General features: G+C 34.3%; 1 protein-coding gene across 7 annotated transcripts in view; it reads left to right on the forward strand.

Annotated features, from left to right (window-relative positions):
• TRAPPC13 (trafficking protein particle complex subunit 13) overlaps nt 1-18,988 on the forward strand; it is a 38,976-nt gene that overhangs the window by 5,880 nt on the left and 14,108 nt on the right. For all 7 annotated transcript variants that reach the window (XM_077898012.1, XM_077898015.1, XM_077898013.1 and 4 more), the window contains exons 2-6: nt 5,977-6,045; nt 6,604-6,703; nt 8,573-8,657; nt 14,941-15,068; nt 18,360-18,432. In XM_077898012.1, coding sequence (XP_077754138.1) covers nt 5,977-6,045; nt 6,604-6,703; nt 8,573-8,657; nt 14,941-15,068; nt 18,360-18,432 — 455 coding nt within the window. The remainder of the gene's footprint in view (nt 1-5,976; nt 6,046-6,603; nt 6,704-8,572; nt 8,658-14,940; nt 15,069-18,359; nt 18,433-18,988) is intronic.

The raw sequence follows: 18,988 nt of genomic DNA on the forward strand, positions 1-18,988 counted from the left end.
AGCAAGCTTTGCAAATAAGAGTTGTTAATATTATTAGGCAGTCAAAGACAGTGGATTTAATTTGTTTAGGTCTTATTTACCAGAAGGCTGCTAAACAAGGGTTAAAAGTTATGTAACTTGAACAGAACACAATTTTTTTCTGATGTAGTTTTATTATTTTGAAATGATTGTTCACAGCACTGAAAATATAAGGTACAATCAAGTCATGAGATTGTTATGGACATTTTTTATCCGGATATCATACTTAAAAAAATATTTAAATTCAATTTAGTTAACATATACTGTATTATTAGTTACTGGGGTAGAATTTACTGATTCATCAGTTGCATGTAACATGAAGTGCTCATTATGTCACGTGCCTTCCTTAATGACCATCACCAAATTACCTCTTCCCCCCCATTTACCTCCTTTCCAACCACCCTTAGTTTGTTTCCTAGAGATTAGTATCTCTTATGGTTTGCCTCCCTCTCTTTTGTCATCTTATTTGGTTTTTCCTTCCTTTTCTGTATATTCATCCATTTTGTGTCTCAAATTCCATGTGTGAGTGAAATCATATGGTATTTGTCTTTCTCTGACTTATTTTACTTAGCATAACACTCTCTAGTTCCATACATGTTATTGCAAAGTTTCATTCTTTTTGATAGCTGGGTAATATTCCATTTTTATGTGTATACCACAACTTCTGTATCCAGTCACCTATCAGTGGATATCTAGGTTCTTTACACATCTTGGCTATTATGGACATTGCTGCTATAGACATTGAGGTGCACATTCCCCTTTGAATCACTATGTGTGTATTCTTTGGATAAATACCTAGTAATGTAATTGCTGGGTTTTGGGGAGCTCTATTTTTAACTTTTTGAGGAATCTACATACTGTTTTGCAGAGTGGCTGCCCCAGTTTCTATGCCCACCAACAGTGTAAGAGTGTTGCCCTTTCTCTACATCCTTGTCAACATCTATTGTTTCCTGAGTTGTTAATTTTAGCCAAGAATCACACTTTATTAAGAGTTTCAAAGAGACTCCTAACTCTGGGAAATGAACAGGGGGTACTGGAATAGGAGGTGGGGGGGGAATGGGGTGACTGGGTGACAGGCACTGGGGGGGACTTGACGGGATGAGCATAGGGTGTTATACTATATGTTGGCAAATCGAACTCCAATAAAAATATATATATATATTTTTTTTTTGTAAAGTTTCTTTGCCTTCATATGTGGCAGATTTAAATTTTTCTCACTTGTATCAATTGCTTTCTACCTCTTTGAGAAGCAAGGAAAGAGCAATCAGACATGGAAAACTCAAGGTTGAGTTTTACGGCAAATAGTGCTCATGATTTCAAAAGAAGGAGAGATCCATTTCTGATCTACCTAGACAATACTTAGGTAATTAAGACCTAAGAATTTAGAATCCACTGCTACTTTGAAGCTTTTTAGAGTATTTAGAACTTTAGGACTGATGATTCTAGCACTAGCTAATAGAAGGTCTCTGCACTATTTCTCATTTCCACTGTTAAGTCATAGATTTGGAAGATAATTGGGGACACAAGAATGTGTACAGAAAGGTGAATCTCTGAGGGCATTTGATAAAGTACTGATAGCATTTACTATTTAGGAAAGTGGTAGCAGTACCATAATATTATTTTTTGCCTGACAACCTCTCTACCTTCAGATAAATGTGAAATTCAATAAACGAAAGATGTGGAGGGTATCATATGAATTCAACTTCATTTGCCAATTCATCAAATATCTTAAAGGCCATTTTTTCGAGAATTTCAGAGATGAGCTCCTGCATAATGATTCACTTTGATATAATGTGTTCAAAATGCCCAGAATTCACAGTTCACAAACTTGAAATTATTCAGAGACTAGACAGGCAAGACTGTAGAAAATAGTTAAGGACTCTGAACTTGAAGAAGATTCTCCCTAATTTAATTCTTTCATGTTATTTCCAAGCAAAATGTATACACAAGTTGAACTTGGCCCAGTTCATTAGTTCATTAATTTCATAAATTATTGAAGACTTACACACGTTTTTTTTTTTAATAACAGTTGAAACCTAGATTTCATAAAAATGTCTGTTTTGTGAGTTCCAATGAGAATGGTGCCACACATGACACTAGTTGCTGTGCGTAGTGATTACGTGATTTGGCACTTGGCTGAAAATCACATACTCTCTTCGCCTCTTTAATTTTTGACCAAGAATCTTTTTTAACATTGAAGGCTGAATGTAAGATTATCTTTTAATAACCAGTGCTTTACTGGGGTGCCTAGGTGGTTCAGTGGGTTAACCCAACTCTTGACTTCTCAGGTTGTGATTTCAGAGTTATAACATCAAGACTGGCTTCAGGCTCCATGCTCACTGCTTCTCTCCCTCTCCTTCTGACTTTCCCCCATCTATATGTACTCTCTCTAAATATATAAAGTGAATACATCTTTTAAAAATGAATAACCAGTGCTTTATATTTCCTCTGCCAGGTTTGTTAAACCTTACTTTTTGTTGGTATTTGCTCTTTTCCAACTAACATTACATGTAATATTCGAGGTTCATTAATTTGCTGTAAGACGGGAAATAATGTGTTTTGATATGTCATACTTTTAAGTTACTACTGGGCTTTCCCAGTTTGTGTTTCAGAATCGGCAATATGACAAACTGTGCTTTATAGTAGTTTTCTTTGAGTCTTCAGGATGATAGTATTCTTAACCAACTGCTATCCCCCCTCCTCCACTAATTTTTACCCTCTTTGAAAATATGAAGAAAACAGGTATTTTTAATACCAGTTTGGGAAGTTTTTTTTTTTTTTTAATGGAGGGTTATCTTTTATCCACTACTTATTATCTCATCCCCTAGAAAATCATAGAATCCATAAAATTAAGCTTTCTAAGACTTTTGTACACAGTGGAAGTTTGAGCATATACTAAGGAAATAAGTTGGCTACATGTTCGGGTAAACTCAAAAACAATTTATCTTTTTTTTTAAGTATTTAATTTACAGTTAGTTATCATACACATAATATTAGTTCCAGGCGTACAAAAAGTGATTCAGCACCTTTATACAATACAGGGTGCTCAATACAAGTGCACACCTTAATCCTTTTTACCTGCTTGACCCATGCCCCCACCCCGCTCCCCTCTGGTAACCATTTGTTTGTTCTCTTTAGTTAAGGATCTGTTTCTTGGTTTGTCTCAGTCTTTTTTTTATTCCTTTTGCTGGCTTTGTTTCTTAAATTCCATATATGAGTGAAATCACATGGTATTTTCAAGGACACTTTTTTAAAAGAGTGTTTTAGGATTCCCTTGAGAATGTATTTTTATTAAAATTAGATTTCTTCTGAAATGAAAATAAAGGGGAATAGAGAGCACCATTTGGTGTTAAAGGTGAGCTTAGAGTCTTAGATATTTGGATTGTGAAAAAAAAAAACAAAACCTGTCTCATCTATATCATTTTTAGAGCGTTTTTTTAATCCCCTTCAGATTGTACTTAATTTTAATCGACTTTCGATAGAAAAAAGAGCGAAATAGAAAGTTAGAAATACCTCCTCAACCACTTCCAGTGCCTGCCTCGTCAACAATCGGTAGCTAGCTGATTAATACTGTTTGAGATGGAGTCCTATTTTGAATTCCTATAGGATGTTTCTGGTAAGACATCACAGTGCAGGTTTATGGCCCAATAGGTCTATAAATAGACTTATAATTAATAATATAGAGAATTATTTTTGAACAAAGTGAATTTATCTGAGTTCAGATCTAATTTTGCAACCTATCTGCTGTGTAATCTTTTATATGCAAGTTACCTTCCCCAAGTGTCATCCTTGGTAGATAATGATACCAAATTTGTAGTCATGGGAATTAAATGTGTTGATACTTGTGAGGTATTTAGCATACTGTCTACCACTAGTAAATACCAGTTATACAAGTGACTTCAGAAATTTTAAGGTTAATATCTGTTGCCTGTTTCAATAGCCATCTAGTTATATTATCTGTTTTTATTTTGTTTTATTTATTTAAGCTCTGTGCCCAGCATGGGGCTTGAATTTATGACTCTGAGACCAAGAGCCAGCCAGGCACCCCTCAACAGCCATCTATTTAATATAACATTGTTTAATGACCTCAGTTCATGAAACAACATCTTCAAGATAATGCCAGATACTTGAGGAGTTGGGTGAGGTGCTAATTCTTGCATTCAGCAAAGATTTATAGAGTATACTATGTGCCAGAACCTATGTCAAGCAACAAAACCAGAAAACAATATAAAACTTAAGAGCCTAAACCTCATGGAGTTTGAATCAGAGTGCTATAAATAAGTATGTATATCAGTTCATGATAAATATAAGGGACTATCAGAGAAACAAGGTGAGCTGTTACTTCTTTTTTGGAAAAGATGACATTTAGGCTGAAACCAGGATAAAGGCACTAAATTTGGTATGAATGATATCGCTAGTTAGTAGTTAGGTGGTACATGTTTACATATACTAATAAATACCACTTACATTGTGAATTGACCATTTTGGGAAATAGTCTTTAAAAGTTTTTTGGTTTGATTTGAATGAACATTTTTAATAGAGTATAAAGAAATAGTCTTCTTTGATTAATTTTCTGAAATATTTTACAAGTTTTTATGATTTTTTTTAAAGATTTTATTTATTTATTCATGAGAGAGAGAGATGCAGAGAGAGAAGCAGGCTCCATGCAGGGAGCCTGATGTGGGACTTGATACTGGGACTCCATGATCACACCCTGGGCCAAAGGCAGGTGCCCAACGCTGAGCCACCCAGGCGTCCAAGTTTGTATGATTTTTACTGTTAAATTTTTGTCTTTATTTTGATCTGATCAAAGATCAATCTTTTAAAATAATTGAAAAAGATTTTGTTTTTTAGTTGGAACGTCCTCACTAGGCTAGGTTTCATAAATTTTCACTCTTTTTAGTTTTCTGTGGCTTAATTTTTTGCCTGTTAAATATTTGATACATAGGCAATTTATTTGATATTTGAAATGAATTTAATTAAATTTTTAATTTTTTCCAAATAGCTAACCAGTTGTGCTAGCACTTTGTCATGTTTATTTTTTTTCTGCATCCTAATAATCTTTTTTAAACTAATACATCTGTGGTCTTGCATTAATAAGCCAGTTAGTTGATTATAGACTACCTTTTAATATATGGTAAATACATTTCTTCCTCATTGTTTTCCCATTAATTTCCCTAGCTTATTTTTACTTCTTTTTCTAAGCTTCGGCACACTCTGTTATGTCCCAAGAACAAATCTTAATTTTGGTTGGAATTTTAAAAAGCTGTACATTAAGTGATAATTTTGTAATTTCTGTACAGAATTAATAATACATAAAGATCCACTTACTGAACTTCCAGTGGCTGGCGATTAGAACCAAGAGATAAAGCTTTATAAAGATTCTTTTTTTGTAAAATTACTCTTTCATCTTCAAGATGGTGAATCAAAACATCACTCAAGATTATTTTAAAGGTCTTTTTCTCAGGCAACCCCGGGTGGCTCAGCGGTTTAGCGCTGCTTTTAGCCTAAGGCCTGATCCTGGAGACCTGGGATTGAGTCCCACGGGCTCCCTGCATGGAGCCTGCTTTTCCCTCTGCCTGTGTCTCCGCCTCTCTTTCTCTCTGTCTCTCATGAATAAATAAATAAAAATCTTTGGGGGGAAAAAAAGGTCTTTTTCTCATATACCTTAAGCTTTAAAGTTTCTTTATTTTCTAGTTTTTCTATAATGTGATATTCTACATTTACATTTAATTTTTTAATATATTAGGTTTTAAGTAAATCATATAAGGTTTTCTGTTATAAATTAACATTTTTAGTAAATGATGTGTGAGTTTTGGAAGTACTTAATATTATATTTAGGGAGTTTTAGGTTGTATTTGATTTTATTATAGAATTGATGAGTACCATACACTCAGTTTGGGAATACTAGCTCAAAGCAATATTAATATTTTCTTTCTTTTTTTTCTTAATTCACAGTGATGCGGTTAACTAAGCCTACTTTATTCACCAATATTCCAGTAACATGCGAAGAAAAAGACTTGCCTGGTATGCTTTATTCTGCTTACACTTAGGGAAAAGTTGAAACACAGATTGCCTGTATTACCTTGGAATAAACATAGTTTTGCCAGTCTTATACTAATTATTTGCTGCATTCTTTGTCAGTTTTTGTATGATGTAAATGGTAACCATCTAAGTAGTAGATCTCACCCATAATCTCTAAGTCAAGATACTGTTGATATCCCATGGCAACAAGAAACTTTTAATTTTAGTAAGGATACATTCATAGTCATGACACTAAAATTTTATTTATCCTTAAATGTTCCATCAATGTGTGTATTAGCATTCTCTTTATTTAAAATTATTAGTGCTCACTAAATATATTTTTTATCTCATGATGTTCATTTGCCTTTGTTTCTAAAGTGTTCATTTTCTATGAAACTAGAATTTCTTGGCATGCATTTGTTGTAGTAAAGATTATAAATTAGATTTTTATGATATAATTTTTGTTAAGATTCTTTTTAAAAAATATTTCTTCTAGCTATTTCTTTATGGAAGTAAAACTTACAAGATTAAGTTAGAATTTATGTTTTTCTCTTTCTATAGGAGATCTCTTTAACCAACTCATGAGAGATGATCCTTCAACTGTAAATGGTGCAGAAATTTTAATGTTGGGAGAAATGTTGACTTTACCACAGAATTTTGGGTAAGAATGATATGTTGAGGGCAGCCTGGGTGATTCAGCGCTTTAGCACTGCTGTCAGCCCAGGGCCTGATCCTGGGGACCCGGGATCAAGTCCCACGTCGGGCTCCCTGCATGGAGCCTGCTTCTCCCTCTGCCTGTGTCTCTGCCTCTCTCTCTCTCTGTCTCTCATGAATAAATAAATAAAATCTTTAAAAAAAAAAAAAGAATATGTTGATATAAACTATGCAACATTACTTAAAGCCATTACAAATTATGTTCTCATAAAATAACTATGGAATGGAAAATTACTCATCCTAACACACTTATGTAGTTAAAAGAAAAAAAGATTTTACCAAAAGTATACTTTGTGATTCTGGGTTTTGTTTTGTTTTAACTAAAAAATAAGATACAAAAAAAAGGGAGGGATGGGGGTTTCTAGGTGGCTCTGTCAGTAAAGTGTCCAACTCTTGATTTCAGCTCAGATTGTGATCTCGTGGTGAGATCAAGCCCTGTATTGGGCTCGTGCTGGGCATGGAGTCTACTTAGGATTCTCTCTCTTCTTCTCCCTCTGTCATCCCCTCCTAACCCCCTGCAAATTAAAAAAAGATAATACCAAAGTATGAATAGTGGTTTCTAGGATGATAAAATTTTATGTATTCCTTTTATTTTACTGATTTAATCTAAATGTCTTTCAGAAGTGACTTTCTTGTTCAGTTTCATGGCCCCTCTCCCAACATAAGTTATAAGACTTGTCAGCTCTTTAAGAACTGTCAGGGATCCCTGGGTGGCGCAGCGGTTTAGCGCCTGCCTTTGGCCCAGGGCGCTCGATCCTGGAGACCCAGGATCGAATCCCATGTCGGGCTTCCGGTGCATGGAGCCTGCTTCTCCCTCTGCCTGTGTCTCTGCCTCTCTCTCTCTGTGTGTGACTATCATAAATAAATAAAAATTTAAAAAAAAAATAAGAACTGTCAGTTTTTGTTCCCTTTCTTACTCTTATTCTGGGTTATTAATGAGGTAGATGCCCTTGGTTTCAGTCTGTTTGCAACTGAGAGAATTTAAGACCACATGGAATTTTTTAGGTTTTTAAAAACAGTTTACGGAATATGGTCATTAACTTGTATCTTGAAAGCTTGGAAATATATTCATGTAAAATATTTTTATGGATTTTTGTGTAATATATATTTATAAATAGGTATTCTTATAAAATATACAAAAAATACAAAGTAAGGCCAGTAGTCATGTAACCATTATTTATATTAGAATAACTTAAAGTTATTAAAAAACTTAAAAAACTAGACACATTGGTAAAAAATACTGAGATCGATTACTTGGGTCTCTTCTAGATTTAGGGTATAAGTTATATCAAAAATCGCCATTTCCAGCCTCTTCAGAAATAAATCATAAGACTTTTAACATGGGTCTGATTTCAGGGGCTTATGTCTAGGGAAACGGCTGTTTGTGCAATAGTTGAGGACCATAATAGATACCATGTTTTATAGCATATGTCAGTATTTTGAGCTATACAGGACAATGAATCAGCAGCCTAGGGTACACAAAGGAAGGCTAAAGTAGTATTTTACGAATCTCTATCTTAGATTATTTATTTATTTATTCATGAGAGAGAGAGACAGACAGAGAAAGAGGCAGAGACACAGGCAGAGGGAGAAGCAGGCTTCATGCAGGGAGCCCGACATGGGACTTGATCCCGGGACTCCAGAATCACACCCTAGACTGAAGGCGGAGCTAAACCTCTGAGCTATCTGGACTGTCCACGTGATTTCTATCCTTTAGTAAATTCTTCTCCATCTTAAGTTCTTAGTGGTGCTCATACAGAATATTTATATTAAAGCTTGGGTGAATTTCTGGCTAAAAGTGTACTTTATTTTACAGGAATATATTTTTGGGAGAGACCTTTTCCAGTTATATCAGCGTTCATAATGATAGCAATCAAGTTGTAAAAGATATATTAGTAAAAGTAAGTGGCATTCTTGTTTGGGATATGTATATGCTTTTATAAGCTTTGTAATTTCTTATGTTTTTGAAACTTCCTTAAAATGCATTTTGATACTGGACTTTTAACTCTCATTAACAGCAGGCATTAATTCAACCCTTAAAGGTATAAGATAATATGCTAAGCACAGAATCATTTTTCCTTATTCTCAAAGGTTGTGATTGCTAGGGTGACAAAGCAGACCAAGGTTCAAGTTTTTATTAATAATTTGTGATTAACACAGTAAAATTTGAAAGGGGAGGATCACAGAGGATCATGTCAGTCACGAAGTCTTCCTGGAGGAGAAACACAACAGGATCTTGAAAGAGTGGTAGGATTTAGAGAAAAAGAAGTACATGCTAATCAGGAGCAGAGGCATGGGAATCCATAATGTGTTCTTTGTAACAGTGAGCAAAATTCAACTGATAGAAGAAGTAGGTAAGTTACAGAGATGTGTCGTAGCCTGAAGTGGAGCGTCTTGAAAGCCAGGTTATCGCTAAAGGTTTTAGGGGCCCCCCCTTTTTTTTAAGGCAGTGGGCAGTCAGTGGGGACCTCTTGAGCAAAGGTATTCACACTGTGTTGGACGACGGATAGGAAAGCACTGTATGGGTTGCTTTGTAGGAAATATACCAGTTTGAAGATTGTCACAGTAATTTAGAAATCAAGTGATAAAATATGCAACTCAGTTAAATAGTCTGAAATGTATTCAGATGAGATCAGGTGCGTTCAGGGTGGAATGGCCAGAGACTGAAATTTATTCAGAAAGAGAAAGGGCATGAAGAAAGTAAAGATTTAGGGTAAGTCGGGAGAAGTCATTAAGGGGATCTTTATGTGGTAACTTTATGTTACTAGAGCATCGCCAAAAGGGAAGTCCAATTAAAATGAGTTTTAAAGTGATCAGCAAGTATTTAGAATTGAAAAGAACCTCAGAGAGCCAGTATCCCAAATTTTACATATGACCCAACTACCAGAAACTAGATGCAAAATTTTCATAAATGTTTGTATGTTTGTCATACAGGGATGGAGTTTCTGCCTTTTATTAAATCATGAGTTGGGAGACAACAGCCTGCAGGCCAAATTTGGTCTCTTGCCTGTTTTTATAAGGCCTTTGAGCTAAGAATGGTTTCTACATTTTCAAGTGATCCAAAAGAAACAATCTTATTACTTTGTGATGTGAAAATGCAGAGATTGATGTCCATAAGTAAAGTTTTTTTGGCACACAGCCACAGTCATTCATTTATGTATTACCTAGGACAGATTTCAAGCTACAACTGAGGAGCTGTAGAGTTGCAAAGACATTGTATGACCTGTGAGGTCCAAAGTATTTGCTATCTGACCTTTTAAAAAGTTGGCCAGCCTCTATATTGATTGTGAAAAGGTCTGACTTTGAGAAGTTTGAGAATATCAAGTTTTTTCCTGGCATACACTTGACTTTCAGTAAATGATTATTTTTGTAAGGTGAATAAATCACCAAGTGCATATGATTTAAGTCAGTATTTAAGAAAGTAATAATATAGCATACTTAGTATAAAATATGTATTTATGTTGGCTTTATTCAGTTTTAATTTCATAAAGGCAGCAGTATTTAATAATGATAGTAGCTAATATTTATTGTGCAGTGCCCACCAAGGGTTATCTTAGTTTCTCAGGTAAGATGTTCAGATTCATGATATACACACATAAGCCATTTTTTACATCAGAATAACTTAAGAGGATATAGCTGAGGAAGCACAGCATGACATTGGCCTGATTTTTTCTTTTTTATGTTGTCTATCAAAGCTTTAGATGTCAGTATTACGGTTTCTTAATAAAAGATGGAGATAATTTTCCTTCATTTTCAGTGTCATTTTAATGAATAATATATGTGGAGCATTTAGACTGTCTGGTTTTTGTAGGGTTTATAGAATTCTGTGAAATCATGTGAGCTTGTGTGTCTGATGGGGGAAGTTTCTTGGTAACATTTCTACTTTTTTCCTGTGGAGATCATTTTAAACTTTTTACATCTAACAGTGTATAACAGTTTGTTAAACTGTTTTATTCTAGGAAATGCTCCACTTCAGGTAGTATTTGCATACAAGTCTGCAAAGTTGTCTCTTAAAAAAACTCTGCTCTTTCAGTGTTATTTTCCCCTGATCACTTCTTATTTTGCCTAATTTTGCTTTTTTTTCCATTAAACTATCTTTTGATTTGTGTATTTTAATTTTTTTTCAAAAAAGCTATTTTCATTACTTGTATTTAATTTATATTTCATTACTTGTTTTTTTTCTCTACCTCATTGATTTTTGCTTTTAACAAGCTCTTTTCATGTGCTTCTAATTTTTTACTTTGTTCTTTTCTAGCTTTTCAGCTGGGGATTTAATTTTTAAATTTTCATTTTTTAATTTCTGTTGATAAAAGTGAATTTTCTTCTGATTGACCACTTTAAAAATATCCTACAGATTCTAACATATAGTGTTTTCATTATGATTAGTTTTTAAGAATTCTATAATTTAATTTGTATTTATTTCCTCTTTTACCCAAGAGTTGTTTAATGGGTTTTTCAGATAGAAAAGCTTTTTTTTTTTTTTTCCTTCTGGTTAATGATCTAAAGGTTGTTTAATTGCATTGTGATAAATATTTTTCTTGTTTTATTCCTACTTATAGAACTTGCTAGTGTTTTCTTTGTGACCTAATATTAATTCTTAATGAATATTTCATGTGTAATTGAGAAGAAGTGTATTTTCTGTTACCCATTGTAAAGCTAGATATGTAGATCCATAAGATTTATCTTACTGATGGTGTTGTTAGGTCTCCTGTATCTTTATCTTTACTTCCTTTTTTTTTTTTTTTTTTTGTCAACTTGATCTGTATTGTACTGAAAATGACATGTTAATCTTATTAGTATGCTTCTATTTATATCTTATACTTTGTGCTTGATAAAGGCTATGCTGTTTCATTCACAGATGCTTGTTCTTCGTTTCAAATTGTGGCTTATAATATTAAAAGTTTTCTCCTTTTTTATGTTTAATGGTTTTCAGCTCAGATCTTACTTGAAGTGTCTGTATCACTACCCCGTTTTGTAAACTGTTTCTATTTGCCTGGTGTGTCTTTGTTCTTTTTATTTTTAGCCTTTCTCAGTCATTTTGTTTTTATTGATGTTTCTTTTATATAACACATATTTGGTCTGGCTTTGTAAGCCATCTTGAATCTTTTTGTTAGATGAATTAGTCCATTCACATGTATCGATAAGTTTACATGGTTGGTTTCAAATATATCATGTTGTCTATTTAAATAGTAAGCATATTACGTTATATCTGCTATAACTTTTTTCTCTGCGCAACATGTTTTCATTCCTTATTTTTCAAATAATTTTTGTGTTTAAGAAAGTTTGTATTTTTGTTTTAAGTTTTGCCTTTATATTTATGCCTTTTATGATATTCCCCCCTTCACTGTTTCTTACTCAACTGCTTACTGTAGGGCTTTTAGTCTTTAATAGCATCCTTTAACAAATCTTACCTATTGCTTAGACCACTTTCCTTTTCCCCTTTCTCATATCTTCCCATTTTTATTTGCATGTTGATTGGATGGGGATTTCTTAAGTATGCTCAGGACATGCTTGTGGGTGTAATATCCTCTGAGCCTTGAAATGTTCAAAAGTGTTTTTATAGTTGAAGGACAGTTTGGCTGGATATAAAATTCTTTATTATATTTTCCTTCTATATGATTTCTGAAAATGCTACTCCTTTGTTACTTAGTTATATATGCTGTTTTTGAGAGGACTAATGCCAGTCTAATTCTCTTGCCTTGTAAGTTATTTGATAATTTTCCTGGAGGCCCTGGGGATTTTTTTTTCCCTGTATGTTTTAGAATTGGTTGTTTGATGTCATTTCTCTGATAGCAAGTGGACCCTTTCAATAGGTAAGTTTTGATTTTTTATTTCTAAAAAGTTTTCATGGATTGTATTTTAATAGTAGTTATATTCTATTATTTTGTCATTTCACATTTCTGATATGATTTGTGTCCTTTTTTTTCTTTACTGAATTCAACCATATATATTCTTCTCTAAAAAAAGTTTTAGCTCCATGCTAAAAGAACACAACAAAAAGTTTTAGTCTTAGATTTAAAATTCCTCATTCTGGGCAGCCCCGGTGGTCAGCGGTTTAGCGCCGCCTGCAGCCCAGGGCGTGATCCTGGAGACCCAGGATCGAGTCCCACGTCAGGCTCTTTGTATGATGCCTGCTTCTCCCTCTGCCAGTGTCTCTGCCTCTCTCTCTCTCTCTCTCTCTCTCTGTGTCTATCATGAATAAATAAATAAAATCTTTAAAAATAAAATTTCTCATTCTAGGTGTTTTTTCATATTTCAGATATTCTCTTGAAGATAGTTAATTCAGTTTGACTATTTTACAGTTGTCTTCTGTTAGTACACAATTGTTCACTATTGGTTTTGGGTGGCAGTTTTTAATCAGTGAATTATTTCAGTTCTCATCTATTTTCTTTTTACAGTATTTTTTAAAGATTTTATTTGTTAGAGAGTGAGTGTGAGTGTACATGAGTTGTGGGGAGAGGCAGAAGGAGACTCCTTGCTGAGCAGAGAGCACAGTGCTTGGGATCCAGGGCTCGATCCCGGGATTCTGGGATCATGACCTGAGCTGAAGGTAGGCCACTTAACCAACTGAGCCAGCCGTCCCCGCCCCTCTTTTTACAGTATTTTTCTATAGATGAAGACTGTTCGTGGCTTTGCATTCTATGAAATGTAGTTTAGGTGCTTTGATATTCCTAATTCAAAAACACCCTCTTAAAGCATTGTGAACAAAGTTTGGTTTCTTTACTGGGTGGCCTTTGGGGAAGCTGATGGAGGAAGAAGGGAGTGTGTGTTCCTCAGATTTTCTCTTTTTATATGAATTGTAGTGTCCTAAATTTTTCCTCTTCACTCATTTCTAAAAGCTATCTCTCCTTTTTAACTCTTTTTCCCCTGAAGTGTTTTCTTTCCAGTAATGCACTTTCTCAGTATTTTCACACTTAGAATAGGCTTTGTCTTCCTGGAAGTGGTTTAGATCAGTGTTAGGCCCATCTCTACTCTTTCCTTAAACTTCTCATTCTTTGCCAAGACACATGACAAGAGCATGAGAAATCGCTTGGCAAAATTTTGATATTTGTCTACTTACAGGTAATTTGAAGTTTGGACATTTGCTAGTTTCTAATTATACTAACACAAGGTTTGGGAGATGACTTGGGAGATTCACAATTACACTGCTGTTATTACTTCAGCTCTCAAAACTTTAATTTTTTACAACTCTCGGAATTTTGGAATCAAAGAAGAGAGACTGTGAATCTGTACTTTTTAAATTCTCTTACTGTCAGCTTAGTGTCATTTTTGAGAATAAAAATGCTTATATAATCTACCATGTTTAACTGGAAACCAATAGCGTTTGTTTGTTTTTTAACTGAAAAAAAAATTCACTATATTAGAGATTAAGGGAGGATGCCATTTATGACAATCACAGAAATGTTCAAAAAGAAACAAAAAGGGAATACAATAGAAAGCAACTGGTTGTTATTTTAGAGAAGGTGGTCCTCTCTTTGTTGGTGACTTTAATGCTGATTTCTAGTTCTATAAATAACATCTAATACTGTTTTTGAATAGTTATTTAACTTTTAGTGTTAGATAGTAGCACATGTGTACTCATCTACCTATATTTGTTTCTGGAATATCCATTTATATATATGTTTTAAAACTGTATATTCATATTGATAACTCAGGTTCCAGCTCAACACTAAAGGTTTCATTGCAGCCTTCTCTGTTCCCTTACTTGCACCATTTTTTTCTCTAAGGATAAGAAACTTCTCTCTTGTTATCCATATTTTTTTGTTTAGTCCTAGTATACACATAACAGTTGCAGAATTGCTAATCCATACCCCTGTGAACAGGCACACGTAATAGAGTACCAAGTTCACATACTATTCTTTTTGTCTCTAGCTTTTGTTTGCCATACTTACTTAGGTTAGTTCTTTTTTTCCCATCCCTCTCCTCCACTGTGGTTGTGTTCATTTGGTACTGTTTGTATTCCATTACCTATTCCCCCTACTTCCTGGCTGATTTTATTTATTTAATTTGGAGTGGATGTATGAACCACCAACGTGGTTCTAGGCTTCATAGTTGTATAGAAAGATTGACACCAAGAAGTGTTGCTACTCATCAACCCTACTTCCTTGTTCCTGCTCTACAGGTGTAGCCACACCCTGTAGCTACCCAGTCTCATACAGATTTTTTTTTTAACTTTTTTTCAAGGCTGATCTTCAGACAAGTTCTCAGCGTTTAAATCTTTCAGCTTCCAATGCCGCAGTGGCTGAACTTAAACCTGATTGTTGTATTGATGATGTCATACACCATGAAGTAAAGGAAATTGGAACACACATGTAAGGATTAAATGATACTAGTTCTTTTACTTACGTATGCCTTTATTTGAACTTTTTGTGTTCTGTCCATTTAACATCAAGCCTAAAAACCTACCAAAGAAGGAATTTAATGTCCCAGGTTTACATGCTTATCACAAATAAACTTTAAACAAAATGTTTGTTTTGTAAGGAAAAAATATTAATTTATTATTTTCATTTATTTCTGTTTTCATGTTAGCATCTATAGATGGTCTTATCCAAAAAATAAAAAAACATGCAAGTGTTCAGAACCCAGCTTCCACTCTGATTGAAAGTTAGGTTCATTATTTTTGAAATACTGGCAACTGACATTAATAACATTTATTTTTTAAATTACAGCTTTTCAGTTCTGTATTTAACTGTGTATATACACTCTACCCTGAGAATTCAGAAATATAGAACCAAAGTAAGACAAGCTATGAGAAAAACAAACAAACAAAACCCTCAAATTCTATATTCCTGGCCTATGTATGTCTTTGAATGTGAATGCTCTATTTTTCTTTGAGAGGCAAATATGAAAATTTTAGCCATCGAAAGTAATTTTAGACTTCATCTGCCTTACCATCCACACACACAGTCAATTTACAAAGTCCTTTTAGTTCTTGCTAACTATATGTCATTATCCCCCCTTCTTCATCTCCACTTATGTCACCATTTTTGCCTCTCTTCCTTGACTTAAGTATATAATATTAGCTATTAATCAGTTCATTTTGGTGACAACTCTTCTGTAAGCACTTCTTAGCATATATTCTGTTGTTGGCATAAGCTTCGGAGGCAAAATTTAAAGAGTTCAAATTTCAGCTTCATCATTTATTACTACATGGTCTTGGATAAGTCACTCAACTTCTCAGTGACCTACCACTTCCCTTAGAAAATTCTGACTGTATTTGCTTTAGGAAGCTCTCTAGAACTAATCCTAACCACTCTAGTTCTTAACCTTTTCTCACTTCTCCCTTCTTATATTGAGGCATATTGGAAGTCTCTTTCTTTTGCACTCCTCTATGCCTTGAAATATATTCTCCCCTTCTTAAGGAATGAATGCCTGTGTTCTTTTGTTTAGCTTACTTCCACTTCTCCAAGTCTCAGATTCACCATGACTGCTCAAAGAGGTTTCCTGACCTCCTAAACTAAATACCCCTTTTAATGTATTCTATAGCATCGACAACTTGTCATTTTTTTGGTCTTCTACTTAAAATTAATTACATAGTGCCTGTCCTTTCCATTAGGTATGAGTTCCAGGGCAGCCGGGTAGCGCAGCAGTTTAGCGCCACCATTGGCCTGGGACCTGATCCTGGAGACCAGGCATCGAGTCCTGCGTTGGGCTCCCTGCATGGAGCCTGCTTATCTCTCTGCCTGTGTCTCTGCCTCTCTCTTAAAAGAAAAAATAGTGTATGAATTCCATGAAGTCAGCTCTGTCCCCCTTACCCCACAGTCTAACAGAGAATTGTTATTTCTTTTTTTTTTTTATAAAAATTTTTTTTAATTTTATATTTTTTACAAATTTTTATAATTGGGGCACCTGGGTGGCTCAGTGGCTGAGCATCTGCCTTTGATCAGGTCATGATCCTGGGGTCCTGGGATTGAGTCCTACATCAGGCTCCCTGTGGATTTTTAAAAATATAAATAATTTAAAAATAAAACATTTAAAAATAAATAAATGGAGGATTTTACACATTTAATACACTTCAATAAACAATAAATTTTTAGTAAAATTTAACAAATGTAAAAATTAAAATAAAAATCTATTTTTTTTAAGATTTTATTTATTTATTCATGAGAGACACAGAGAGAGGCAGAGACACAGGCAGAAGGAGAAGCAGGCTTCATGCAGGAAGCCCAGTGTGGGACTCAATCCATGGACTCCGGGATCATGCCCTAGCCAAAGGCAGACAGAGGCTTAACTAACTACTGAGCCACCCAGGCATCCCTGAAAACATTATTTTTGAGAATTTTTTTTTTAAGATTTTATTTATTCATGAGAGGCACAGAGAGAGAGAGAGAGAGGCAGAGACACAGGCAGAGGGAGAAGCAGGCTCCATGCAGGGAGCCCAATGTAGGACTCTATCCGGGGTCTCCAGGATCACAACCTGGGCTGAAGGTGGTGCTAAACCACTGAGCCACTGGGGCTGCCCCAAGATATTTTTATCTTACATCCTTGAGCCATATATTTTAATTTGATTATGCTACTGTTGGATTTTAGATTATTTCTAGTCTCCCACTATTCTAAGTAGCAGAGTGATGAACACCTTAGTATTTCCTGTGGTAGATTGCTTGAAGCATTACTATAGGAACATATAAACATTTTTAAGACTCTTACTTAGGGCTTATTTTCTAAATCTCCTGTAACGACTAACAGTGTATAGAGAGTCCCTTTCTCTAAACCCTCATCAATCCTGGTAACACCTGTAAATAATTTTTTTTTCAAATCTTAAGAGGTAGAAAAATTGTATCTCACTATTGTATTTCTTTGACTAATTGTGAGGCTGAATATTTTCACATTTTTGTTAGCTATTTATAATATTGCAATATATCTATGTATCCTTTCCTCCTATCTTGAGAAAGCTACTAATGTTTTGCTTATGAGATTTCTGTTCATATTGTTAGAAGTATTTTGTCCCATTTTGTATTTTGCTTTTTGTTTTAACGTGTTTTTCATTTATTCAATTTATAAATTTCTAAGACTTTTCCTTTCTATTGCCTATTTATATTAAAAAGTCTTTTTCAAAAAAAATAAAAATAAAAATTAAAAAAAAAAGTCTTTTTCATCCAAGAATTTTTTTTAATTCATGTATTTTTCTTCTAGTTTATATGAACTTACTTTGTACATTCAGCTATTTGGTTATTCTGGGATTTGTTTTGGAATATATTTCACCATGATATATGGCTAATCAGAGCTTTCTTGTTCATGGAATTCTTCTCCACTGAACCTCATTTTTTCCTACTGTGGACTCATTTGGCTATACTTTCACATCTTTGGTAGTCATATTTTCCAAATTTGTGAGTAGAATTGAAGTATTTTAGATTTATTATTTAAAAATAAAATTGGGGATCCCTGGGTGGCGCAGCGGTTTAGCGCCTGCCTTTGGCCCAGGGCACGATCCTGGAGACCCGGGATCGAATCCCACGTCAGGCTCCTGGTGCATGGAGCCTGCTTCTCCCTCTGCCTATGTCTCTGCCTCTCTCTCTCTCTCTCTGTGACTATCATAAATAAATGAAAAAAAAAATTTTTAAAAATAAAATTGAAGATGATTCAGAGATATCTTTCTATTTCAGCTTGGTGTGTGCAGTGAGCTATACAACTCAGGGTGGAGAAAAAATGTATTTTAGAAAATTCTTCAAATTTCAGGTATTGAATATGACAATGTAAATAGTTTTTAGATGACTTTTTTCCCCCTCTATGAAGTTATTCCTATTTATCTGCAGTGAAAACAGGCTCCAAATAAAGCAAATAGCTTCATATGTCTGGATTTGTCATATTATATTACAAGAAATCTAAAGTCAGACTAAATAAAGCACTATCATTGTCAGTATAATATTTAACTTGAAGATTATTATTTTTTGTCAGTAATGTCTATACCCAATGAGGACCTCAAACTCATGACCTCAAGATCAAAAGTTGTACACTCTTCTGAGTCAGCCAGACACCCCTCACTTAAAGATTCTTATCCATAAAAAATTGTGCTGTTTTTATGCCATGTCAAAGCACAGAAGAATATAAAAGAGAGTTAAAATGAGTGTGAAGTCCAGATAAATTAAAATAAATCGTATCAAATTTCTAAAGAAATATTTAAATGAGAGATTATTGCCTTGGGACTAGTGGACCAAGCTTCCTTCCGGGATTCCATGAGGAACCAAAATTGTAGGTAGAGTTTTGTGTTTATACGCAATTTTAACTCCATGAT

This window comes from Canis aureus, chromosome 5 (assembly GCF_053574225.1).
Source record: "Canis aureus isolate CA01 chromosome 5, VMU_Caureus_v.1.0, whole genome shotgun sequence".
NCBI classification, from domain to species: Eukaryota; Metazoa; Chordata; class Mammalia; order Carnivora; family Canidae; genus Canis; species Canis aureus.